Genomic DNA, 12,356 nt, shown 5'->3' with positions numbered 1-12,356 from the left:
CCGGCTGCCACACTGATGCAGGATGTACCTGCAGCGGTTAAAGCTTTCGTTCAATCTCACGGAATGCTTCCAGCGGTTAAGGAACTCAGAAAGGCGCTACGGATCAACTAGGCCGCACTTGATACGATCCAGCAAACCTGGCGCCTACAGCATCTTTACATTTGAAGCTTTTGGAGGGGGAAGTGTTGTTGCTGAACAACAACGCGTAGGTGTTGATGAGGTTGAACTCACCAACACCAACACGTTACTAAAGAAATTGAGAATCAACTGCAAGGTGTAAGCACGGAATGTGGAACGTTATCCAACCGCGTACCTGCAGCAACCATGGACCGTTATACCACTGCGGATAACGGTCCACCAAACTCTAAAAGCATACATAGGAGACCACCTAGTACGAGCTAGGAACGAGTCAATATATATCACTTTTACATTTCCATCGGTAGCGACACTACACACTGCAACATCGATTGCTATGCCGCGCCGTCACCTTGTCTTGAACTAGGACTGCTGCATGGCGAAGTGATTTGTCTCAAACAAGACTTTTGCTCAAAGACGCAAGCTCTATGAGTGACCGCTGGACTATCATCTTAGCCGTGTGGGAAGCAAGTCTGCGTGCGCAGGATCCAACCAAGTGTGATGGTTGAGTGCGGCGCAGCTAGGTCACGCACTAGGCAGGATCGCGTATTTAGGCATGATATTGTGCCTGATCGCCACGCCATCAAAGATTTTAGCTCCTGCCACGCAATCAAAAGATATAAATCGCGCGGATGAAATTCTAGTGCTCAGACTCGTTATGTGCGATGCATGATAACGGCTTCTACTTCGAAGTACTGTTTAGACACCTGCAAACCAAATTGATATTTTCTTTGTTTGAATTTGAGCTTATTGTGGGTTTGTTAAACGAGCGTAACGATACATTATATGTATTCAAAAAGGCTAAATCTCATATTATGGTATTTAACCTCAATTAAAATGTCTAAATTCTTGACTTCAAATAAAAAGTGGATCGATTTATTATATATATACAATAATCGGATCTGTCCGAGGTGACATCCATATCTCGAGGAACCTCCAATATTATATTGCGACCCTTTTAGAGGCTGATTTCGGCTTACAGTCGAAGTACCATTGTTTTTAATCATTACTTAGTATTAATTGACGTCATTTGACAAAAATAAGTCAATTTGATTAAGGGTGGAATCAATATTTTCGTTTAACTTTCACCAAATGTCATTTCATTTAGGGAGTAGCTACAGTCCCTAACCAAAAATGTAGAGACAGGACACGATGAAATTACCTCCACTTGGGCTTCGTATTTTATTTTCCGGTAAAATACGGAAATCTCTACTTTCGTTTCTCTAAAATTGCGCGCGTCTGCTCAGCCTTTCATTTCGAAATCCTGCCTCCCCCTTGAGCCCCTCCCCCCCTCCTCCTCTCACTCCGGAACGCTTCTGCGCGGCGCCGACAGGTACTATCTCTGCTGTGACCCACTGACCCCTGTATTGTGTTTCTAACTTGAATACACACCGGCAGAAATGATGAGCGACTCAGAATCGGAAAAGGAACAAGAAGGTGGGGCTAGCGGGGCCATTTTTGCTGTCGATTCATCCGACAGCGACGAGCAGGAGATCCAAGAAATCGCGCCACGTTTTGCAAAGTGGCACGACACGTGGGACGAGTTTTTCGCGAACCTGAGAGAGTATGAAGCACGTACTGCCCAGCCCTATCGAATTCGATCGTGCATGAAGGCGTCGGCGAGAAACGAAAAGATCAAGAAGAAGAAAAGGTGGAAGGAAAGGGAGTTGATCCCGGACGCGTTTGGCGATTACTATAAGAAGCTGGTATGCACGCATGGATGGGAGAAGAATCCTCGCGGGGAGGGACAGCGGACTGGGCACATCCACCACAGCACAAATTGTGGCGTCAACCTTTCCGCGACCGTCACGCTTTGCCCAACAACTGGCACGTGGCGGGTGCATGTGAGCACACACAACAGAACACACAACCACAGACTTCGGCGTGAGGTCTACTAAAACTACTTGGCAACTCGGCGTGTAACAGAACCCGGCATTCTGGACTTCGTCGACGAGCTTGTCAAAGCGGGCTCCAAGCCCAAAAAGATTCTCAAGTATCTCCAGGAAACAACACGTTTGATTAGCGAAGTGCATATCTTTATCTTGCTGTCAGTGGTTCTAATGACATGAGTTGGACAGGCAAAGGGGTGACGCCCCGGGACGTGCACAATTTGGTCCGCAGGTTAAAGGCAAAACGTCGTGGCGCTACCACGGTTATAGACAGGCTTGTGGCGGTGCTGCGGAAATTTTGCTCTGTTCGGGGGAACACTGCCTCCATCTTTAGGAAGACAACGCAGACAATTACAATGCAGACACGGCAAATGGGACGATTCTTTGACGCTTTTCCGGAAGTGGTGCTGCTGGATTCGACCCACGGAACCAAAGCTGCGAAGTACAAGCTCTTCAGCTTCATGATCGAAGATACCTTTGGCCACGTAAGTACTGCATTCTGTCCCGATTAGTTGGTGATCAATTCGTGACTTTGCCAAATGGTTAGTGATCAGTTGGTGTAGTTGGGGACTCATTAGTGACTATAACAATTGCTATGCTTTGGTTAGTGATTAACACATCTTGCGTCGTGGTTCTTTCATGATAGGGTCAATATGTTCAACATGCATTGGTCGAAAACGAGTGTCATGCGTGCATGAAGGATGCTATCAATGCATTCAAGGAAAATATTCCTTCGTGGGACCAGATTCGCGCCTTCATGGTCGACAAGGAATTCGGAGAGATCACGCTTCTACAAAAGAAATTCCCGTTAGCTCGTGTATTGATTTGCCCTTTTCATCTGAAGAAATATCTTCGTGCTGAGATGTCGAACGCTATCTACGGCGGCCGCCATGGCGTGGGTGTGGATCGAGTCGAAGACTCGCTCGACATGATGGTGAAGGCTCGAACTAAAGAGGAGTATGATCGCGGCTTCAGGTACATGTACTACATTTTGGACGGATTCGATGAAGTAGGAGAGCTACCAGAGCTACCTGAGCCGAAGCACCCTCTGCTCCAATATTTCGTTCGAAACTGGCATTCCTGTAAAGAAATGTGGAGCATATACGAGCGTGGTGATGTCGCTCATCTTGGCAATCATACCAACAACCGGTAAGAATGTTGTACATTCGCCGTGATGCTTTTGCTATTAGACTAATCGCTCGCTTGTTGCTATGATGCAGACTTGAGTCAGCGTGGGGGGCGCTAAAAGCGATTCTGCGACCAGAGATGGAGCTGGACGAATGCGTGGAAACGCTGTTTTTTCTTCAGTCTACAGCGGAATTGGAGTATGCGTCGCGTTTTAATGTTCTAGGCTCACGACATTATCATGGCGCAGATGAGATGCTGCTTCGGTTGTCAGCATTGGTGAGCCCACACGCGTTTGAGTTGGTTAGAAAGGAATACGAGCTGTTCAAGAGTGGCAGTGCTTCGTACGGAGGTAAGTGGCTGCAACATTCAATCGCCCGTCTGAAGTCGCTCACAACCGATTGTGAATATACTGCTGATGTTTTGGTAAGTCAGCGTGGTAGCATATTTTTGGTTAGTAGATGTTGTCTCATGATACTTTGTGTTTTGCATGCAGACATATACATGCTCCTGCTTTTTCATGCGAGCTATGTTGCTTCCGTGCCATCACGCAATGTTTGTACGGTCATCGATGGACAAAAAGAAGGTGATCCCTGTGAACTATATTCATACACGATGGTTGTTACAGTCCGAAGCAAACCGGCCCGAAGAAGATGAGTCAGGCGATGATATTTCTTGTGCTGCACTTCGATTACAAACTTCGCATATGAGGTCTGTGGAACATGCAGTTTTGAATGGGTCCACGAAGTGAAAGACTGGCATGGATATTGCTGGCAGTGTCGTGGAGGCGATGTGCTCCCAAGGAACTCCCACTTACCTAAAGATGGCTGAAGCGTTGCGAGAGTTTGGAGAATATGTTAAGCAGGGCTATGTACCGAACATTTCGGAATCTGATCAAAATTTACCTGCGAAGTTGAATTGTCAAGCTGGTGAAATGGACAGACTTCACTTATCGGATGATCTATAGTGAAATGGGTCGACTCAGACTCGACGATTCTAAGTGTCCATCAACACGAAGGGCGACACAAGCATCAGAAAACAGCGATCGTGTATTGGAGTTGGATAGTGTTGATGGTTCGGATGCCGGTGAAATTGTTGGAGATGGTAGTATTGAAGCCATTCGGTGTGTCGCCAAGCCAGTCGATGTGGAAGGTGCTGAGTTAATTGCTGACATGAATCGCAACCTCGCCACCAAAGCCGTCGTCAAAGCGAAGAAGAAGCACCACCTGACCAATAAAGGTCCCGTCAGAGCGAAGAAGAAGCGCGACCTCGCCACCAAGGCAGTAGCGAAACCCAAAGAAGATCTCTGTGCGAGGACTAACTCGGATTCGGGTTCGAGGGGCGAGTCTAATACGGACCCCAACCAGTTAGTAAAAGACCCCAACCAGTTAGTAAAAGACCCCAACCAGTTAGTAAAAGACCCCAACCAGTTAGTAAAAGACCCCAGCCAGTTGGTTAAAGACCCCAACCAGTTGGTTAAGGACCCCAACCAGTTGGTTAAGGACCCCAACCAGTTGGAGAAACACCAGTCATCTTTGAGCGAGTCTGATTCCAATCCCAATCAGTAAGTGAAAGACCCCAACGAGTTAGTGAAAGATGACAACCAGTTGGTAAAATTTCCCAACCAATTGGTCCTTCGTAAGCGGCGTACAACAGCAACGGATGAAAGCGATGATGCGAGCAGCAGAGATAGCTCCAGCAGTGAAGTACTTACAGGAAAATTTATCGTCAGCAAGGCAGTGAAAAGCAAGGGAAGGCCAAAGGTGCGTCGAAAACAAGTACGTGAAGCTAAACGACTTCTTATGCGTGAGTCAAGCGCCGAGGCAAACGAACTAGTTCAAGGAAGACTCGTCCCTGTAAAGGACTTATCGCTTGTTCGGAAGACGCCAGAGCACAACGGCAACGTGGCAGATGCTTCACCAGTCCTGAACAGCATCACGCCAGAAGACCCACCGACTTGGAAGGCGACTTCGATCGTGCTCCTCGCGAGAAAGCAGAAGGTTCATCGCAAAGTCACGATTGGCTTCCCGAAGAATTATGTTGCTAAGTGTATGGCAGGAATCAAGATCTACCGAAAGTCGTTGCCAAGCGATCATCATGCGGGCAGAATGGGGGTATCTATTTCGAAGATGGGTACTTTTGCGGAGGAAGATCTGAAAGCGATGCTCATGCGGCATGATGAATATCCGAAGCTGGTTGCTGTTCATGATCTTGCAGAATGGATCAGAGTTTCAAAGCTCAACTGGAAATTTTGCTTCCTAGCCCCGCTAAAACAACTGCCACCACCCGATGATTTGAAAAACTTGCGCAGCAGGTATAGGAACGATCAGGGTAACAAAAGTTGGTCAGTACACGGTTCGGAACAAGAGGAAGTACAGGAACTAGCATTTTTTCGGGAGATCTAAGTGGCTGGATGACTCGTGCTTCAAAAATTGTTATCAGCCATCTTATCGATCAAGACCAAGACAAAAGCGGAAGAAGTCGTATATGAGGGGTGAATCCATTGTATGCGAGAGTGCATGAACGAATCCATGAAGCAACAAGGTTAATTGCCAACTCGCCATGTCAGACTACCAACCGGTTAGTTTCTCATTCCTATGTATCTGGAATCGCACTGGGCTGGTGTTGTCCTGGATTACGAGAAGAGGAGAGCAACGATATTTGACCCGGTCGCAGACAATGACAAACTACAAGGAAATTCAGCAAAATTTTGGACAAGTATTTTGGAGGATACACTGAGACCCTTGATCCGATTCATCAACGCGCCCCACGACAAGAAGATATAAATAGTTGCGGTCCCTTAACTCTCTTGTTCTTTGAGTGTGCTGTGCGGGGTATCTTAGTTCCCAAGGTTTCCAGCGAACAAGTCGAGTATCTACGCTTTCGCTATTTTTTTCTGTCTAGCAAGGGAGTGTTCTGCAGAAACCCTGGGGTAACCATGAGCGATTCATAACTGCACAAAATACATTGCCGTTTTACTTTGTTGATCCGGAATCGCGAAACGCTAAGTCATGGCACTCTGAATCTGCGTAACCCGATCCCACGTTGAGACGAAAGCCGCCGACGACAGGCATACTTGACAGGACTAAAATAACAATAGATTGCAGAATACCCATAGTTGCGCTTTGTGGCCACGGCTGCTTTGGATTTCATGAGCGATGGCAGACCCAAATTTCGCTAAGTCGCCTCCACACTCAGTCAACATTCGTACAACGTCACACTAAAATCTCTACAATCAGCTCATTCGTAGAGAAATCAGATCGTACTTAATATTTTTATTTCGTACCTAAGGTTTTTAATACGTACTTAGCAGGATTAAATTACGAACCACTAACGAAAAACTAACCGGTTAGTGGTGATTGGTCATCTTGGTTGGTGATCAACGGACCGGCTATGCAAACTGGTTAGTGACTCTAACACGAGCCTTTCATTTAAGCCTAAATTCGATGTTTGCAGCGTGTATAAGCTGTCTCATGGTACAAAGCGCAGTATGGTAGAATAACACTGCTAAAAAAATAATAGCGGTCGTGCATGAAAAGCGTTCAATCACGACAGTTGGGTGGCAATGCCACGGCATGATACGACACAGTTCAGTACATATACCAAACTACGCGTTGACGTAACTGGCAAAAAGTCATCAATTGATCGCGTGGTGTGCCGAGCCCTCTAACGAGATATGAGGCCGCCCACGGTGCACCACGCGTCAATGGCTACCTTGAACATCCAACACAGCGACTTGTGCCTCGGCTGCCAAGACTATCGTGTGCACTTTCAATTTTGGTGAGTATTCATCAGGTCGTATACATAAATCACCCCACTCCACTACGTTTCCCATGACAACCTTCCTCGATGTCATCCGAGTGATCTCCACCATTACAGCGGTTCTCGTCGCTCTGTCCCCAGCCTCAGACTTCTGGAGGATCTACAAGACCAATACAACTGGACCATCCTCCATCCTGCCCGTAGTCATGATCTTCTGCAACTGCTACGTCTGGGTCCTGTACGCCTACCTCGTCGACAACATCTTGCCGCTCTTTGCCATCAGCTGCTTCGGTATGTTCACCTCCGTCGTCTTTGGAGCCATCTACTACCGCTTTAGTAAGGACCGACCCCACATCCACAAGGTTTATCTGATCACGTTGGCAGTGTTGGTTATCTATACAATTTACTACATCCTAGGGACGACTGGGGTGACAAATCAGTCGGACGACGCGGTGGAGAAGGGTCTCGGGGTTTTGAGTGACATCGTCAACTTGGTTCTATTTGCTTCGCCGTTGGAGACAATGAAGCAAGTGATTCAAACGAAGGACGCAACGACGTTACCGATTATTATCAGCGCCATTTTCCTCCTTAACTCCACCGTGTGGACCGTGTTCGCCATTGCTGATGATGACATGTTTGTGATGGTTCCCAATGCCATCGGTGTGCTGATTTGCAGTTCCTAAGTGTTGCTGTACATCGTGTATCCACCGGAAAACACACAAAATATTCTTGACAACCCTAGCGATCCAGATGAAATTCAAACAGAAAGAGAACGCGAAGGCCTCCACCCATCCAAAAGTGTGGAGTATGTTGGAATGAAAGACGTTAGCGCAGTTTGACTTCCGTTCATGAGTAGGAAACACCGAGTTTAAATGAAATGCTGCATACTTGTTACTAAATAAAGCTTTCACGACCCGCGTCAATGATTGCCACTTATTGACTAGCAAAATCCGGTTGTTGCTGAGCCCCAGACTCGCAGCGACAGTGCGGAATGCACCTGAGCTCCTTCCGAATGTCCTCCAGCGTTCGCATTATGAGTTCCTGTTGCGTCTTGAAGTTGCGAATGTTATCTGCGATGAGCTGCACTTGCTCTTGCGAATACGACCGAAGCAACTCTTCTTTGCTGACAGCGCTTCGCTCCCACGGAGCCAGCTCCACCGCGGAGCGCATGCACCAGTCTAATGCGCTCTGTGCGCTGTTCAGAACGAATGCAGTTGCGGATGGCGTCGGGCCTTCGGACAACGTGACGGGAGCGGTAGACAGCTGCTTCATGCTAAAGAGTGCTTCACAGACTGCAGAAACAAAAGTGAGAGTTGCGAGCGTCGACGCCAGATGCAGAGTGATTGTCGCTTCGATGTCACTTCAACATGGCAATTTTTTTTATGAATTAACTTGGCAACTTTAAGATAGTAACTCCTTCTGCATTAAAACGCTAAGTAGTAGTTAACCTTGGTTTGGTACGCGCACTTGCATTATCCTTGCGCTAGACTTTTGGTGCACTCGGCGAGTTGACGTCCACAACACTGCAAGTACGCTTTTATTAGCACGAGAGTCACGGTCTCCACACGCACTGCAACTTGCCTCAGATAGTTCGACTCGCAGCGACATCCTGGGTTGCGTCTGAGGTCCTCGAGTACCGCATGCATCAGTTGCTGTTGCGTCATGATGTCTTCAAAGCTGTTAGCGATGAAGTCCATGTGCTGTATCGACAGTGGGAACACGGCTGGCTGAGCAATGGGAAGAAGCTCTTCTTGGCAGATTTGGGTTGTGGCAACTCCACGCCTATAAATCCAACCCCACAAGCGGCATGTTGCAGCCCGTAGTACAACCTTCACTGCAACCATAAGGGCACGTTCGGGCTGGGCCATCTCTAAGGCCACGTCGTCTCCGGACCACGCTTCAACAATGAGCAGTGGTTGCTTGGTTTTAGCGGTCGCGGTGACCGAAGATAGCTGCATGAATTCTATTGAAGTGAAGCGAAATGCGGCGTTGGGTGCGAAATGGCAAGTGCGGGAATCAAAGCGATTGCTTGGTAGCGCCAGATCGGAGTGATGGTCACTTCAACCTGCCACGTCAACTTGTGATTACAACCGTGAGGCTAATATTTCAGTAGTAGTTGTTGCTGTTGCCCTCCTTATCTCATACAGGGGTCGATCTAGTGTATGAAGCACGCTGTAACTTGTTTTGTGACCACTGTTGTTGATGTTTAGAATACTGTGATGCCAAGGCAAACGGCTCTCGGAGGAAACCATTACGTCCTTGTAGGACTCGCCCAACTTCCATGTTAACTAGCTCATGACGAAAGGGATCCACAAGCTCTAGAGTGTATTGACGTCGCAAGATCCTTGTAGTGTTGCCATGACTTCCTTAACGCCAAGAAGCAAAACCTAGGTGACAGTGGTTTAAAAACGGGGTTGCGATTCCAAGCTATGATAAAACTGCACGCCGAAATAATTATTCTCCATACGTAGACATACACCCAAGCTCAAACATTCCATCGATCTAAGCCTCTGTCACCACGTTTTTTTTGTTGAGACAGGAGAAAATGACAGGGCTGTTTTGTCAAGTTGACATCCGTCCCCAAATTTAAGTTGCGCAACCTTATTTGCAAATGATGAGACTCATATGATTGGCTAAAACTGACATGGACAACTGTAGTATTGGCCACTTCATCATGAAGTTCATGTACCTCCGAGATTCGCTTTGGCGGAAAGTGCTGAAGTGCGCTTCCGCTTTGATCACTTGACAACTCCTGCCCTTCCATCTGGCTTAAAGGTGCCGACTTTGGCCACCCATGAGATTCGGACCGCAAGTGTCTGCGGAATCTCAAGATGTCGGGACGACGATAGGCACATGGACAGTCTGTCTTCCCAACTCCGGAACGGCCTTGGCAGTGTCATGCTCATTTCTAAACTCGCCAAGTGATCCCGTGGAATCGCTACCTTCTCGACGATGAAGACCGTCTCTGCTCTTCTGCCAGCACTGCTGCTGGCGCACTCTGCCCAAGCGTACAGCGATGGCTTCGACCTGACGGATCATTCGAGCCAGCTCAACTTCTATCACCAAGCCGCCACCGACCTTACGGCCGACCAAGTCGCGCTTGGCGACACCTGTGTAGTGGACCAAGTTCACATGGTAAGCTACCAGTTATCCTGTATTAGACAACATAAGTAGCTTATTCGTCTCGTTATGCTGTAGGTTATGCGTCACGGTACCCGATATCCTTCATCTGGGAGCTACAACGGCCTCAAGAGCTTCGCCGAGACTGTCACGGAGTACCTAAGCTGGCCGAACATGTCAGACTCAATGGCCGATGAGCTGAAGTTCCTCAAAACGTGGAACCTCACCGATCTGATCCCACACCCGGAGATCGAGGTGGAAAATATCACGACGCTTGGACTACAGGAAGCCTTCGACGTGGGCTTTACTTTCCGTACCACGTACGCCCACTTGTACAACGCCAAAGAAACCGTGTGGTCGAACGCAAAAGAGCGCGTGGTTCGCACAGCCCAGAGCTTCGTCGACGGTTTCCACGGTAAAGGTTGGGACAGCAATCTCTTGGTTGAAGTAAACAATACCGACGAGACGTTGGGTGGCAACACACTTACTCCGATTGACACGTGTCCAAACTTCGAAGGGGACGAGAGTTCGGCTCAGACGGCGTTTGCCACAGCTACAGGCTGGCAAGACGCTCTGGCTGAGCGTCTCGAGTCGCTCTGGCCTGGCTTCGGGTTTTCCACCGGAGTGGCACTCACGGTCATGGATCTGTGCATGTATCAACGTAATTTCCTAGGCAAGGACCACGTGGAATTCTGTCAGATCTTTACGGACGATGAGTGGGAGCACTACGGGTACCACAAAGATCTGGGGTACTATTACGGATCAGGCTACGGTGTGGCGTTGGCGCCAACTGTCGGCTTCCCATACGCCGAGGCGGTGACGAAGCTCTTGAACGAGACGGAGACGACATACTGTCAGAGAATCTTCGTGGCTTTCAGCCAGGACACGCAACTAAACGCCCTGTATTCTGGCTTCGGACTTAACTACGACGAGACGTATCCGACTGATGCCATCAATGCCACGCGCAACTTCCGTTCGTCTCGTGTAGTTGCAATGGGGTCGCGCATGGTGACGGAGCGCGTCAAGTGCAACGGCGAGAGCTACGTACGCTTTAACATCAATGAACAGGTGGTCCCACTACCTGGATGCCAGAGTGGACCGGGACTCACCTGCCCACTCGCTGACTTTGTGCAGTACATGGAAACTCGCAAGACCGAAGTGGGCGACTTCGTGACGGAATGCGCCTCTGTCGGCGGGTCTTCCGAGCTCTTGATCTTTGAAAATCCGGTCTTGAATCAGTGCGCCGTGACGTCGTGAGAGTGAATCGATCAGTTTTTTTAGAATGGATAAGATTTTTTTTATCTCAGCTTGCGCCGTTTCAGATTCTAACACTGGACAATAGACGAGGCCAAACCGTCGACTCAACTTCCAATCACTTTGATTCGACTATCGCTAAAATAACGTGCTGTTCTTGTTTTTGATAGTGCTTCAAATAGGATGCTTGGACTTGGCCGCGACACCCCCTTTGACCAGTTTTCGAATCGGCAATTTCGACTGATCTGACAAGATGAATCTTGGACTTACCGTACTGAAGGCATTGGCGTCGAGTTGCTCTGTGGTCATGATCCTCAGCTCTGCTCCATCTCTCTACAACATCCACAAGCGTCACGACACAGGCGACGTGTCTCTCTTTCCTCTTGTTGGACTCTGGCTCAACTGCGTCATGGTGTAAGTCATCCTCCTTATTTTTGCCGGGAAAAAGAAACTAATCAGTCCCTGTTGTGTAGTATGCTTTATGGCTGGACATCAGGGAGCTACTTCCCTCTGTTCTCCACGTACGTCTTTGGTACGATCATTTCAACGGTGTATATCGGCGTGTACTTCCGGTGGACAAAAGCACGGACATACGCTACGAAGGTAATTGGTATTGCACTTATGGCAAACGTACTCGGATCCGTGTACGTGGTTCTGGGTATGACAGGGGTGACTGGGCAATCCACTAGCCAAGTTGAGCTAATTGCAGGCAACATGATGACAGTTGCCTGCTTGTTGCCGTATGTCGCGCCATTTGAGACGATCAAGACGGTGCTGAAGACAAGATCGGGGGCTTCAATCCCGTTCGGAATGTGCTTGGCAGGCGCCACCTCCAATTTGATTTGGACGATCGAAGGACTATTCTCCAACGACATGTTCATACTCTTCCTCAGTGCTGCATGCTCAACACTGGGGTTTATCCAGGTGGCGCTGTACCTCATCTTCCGACCTTCAACGAAGTTACCGATTGTGGATGCATCGGTCACCGACAGCAAGCTCGTTCTCCCAATGAAAGATGCACCGACGAAGCTGGGTATTGACGTTTGCAGACCCACAGCGGTGGACCTCATT

The 12,356-nt window shown here is 48.4% G+C and overlaps 3 protein-coding genes across 3 annotated transcripts; 2 read left to right on the top strand and 1 right to left on the bottom strand.

The window, feature by feature from the left end:
* Nucleotides 1-6,982: 6,982 nt before the first annotated feature.
* On the top strand, nucleotides 6,983-7,594 carry PITG_17874 (MtN3-like protein; the record flags this gene model as incomplete). Its single annotated transcript, XM_002896367.1, has 1 exon — nucleotides 6,983-7,594. The coding sequence occupies one exon, from the start codon at nucleotides 6,983-6,985 to the stop codon at nucleotides 7,592-7,594; it is 612 nt and encodes a 203-aa protein (XP_002896413.1).
* Nucleotides 7,595-7,778: 184 nt separating this feature from the next.
* On the bottom strand, nucleotides 7,779-8,869 carry PITG_17873 (uncharacterized protein; the record flags this gene model as incomplete). Its single annotated transcript, XM_002896366.1, has 2 exons — nucleotides 7,779-8,203; nucleotides 8,707-8,869. 2 exons carry the CDS (start codon nucleotides 8,867-8,869, stop codon nucleotides 7,845-7,847), a joined length of 522 nt encoding a protein of 173 aa, XP_002896412.1.
* Nucleotides 8,870-9,863: 994 nt separating this feature from the next.
* PITG_17872 (uncharacterized protein) lies at nucleotides 9,864-11,288 on the top strand (the record flags this gene model as incomplete). The annotated part of the gene is made up of 2 exons (XM_002896365.1): nucleotides 9,864-10,046; nucleotides 10,110-11,288. The coding sequence occupies 2 exons, from the start codon at nucleotides 9,864-9,866 to the stop codon at nucleotides 11,286-11,288; spliced, it is 1,362 nt and encodes a 453-aa protein (XP_002896411.1).
* Nucleotides 11,289-12,356: the final 1,068 nt, after the last annotated feature.

Source organism: Phytophthora infestans, genomic scaffold (assembly GCF_000142945.1).
Source record: "Phytophthora infestans T30-4 supercont1.61 genomic scaffold, whole genome shotgun sequence".
Taxonomy (NCBI): Eukaryota; Oomycota; class Peronosporomycetes; order Peronosporales; family Peronosporaceae; genus Phytophthora; species Phytophthora infestans.
Note: the sequence above shows the minus strand (reverse complement) of the source record. Positions and strands in the feature narration are given on the sequence as shown.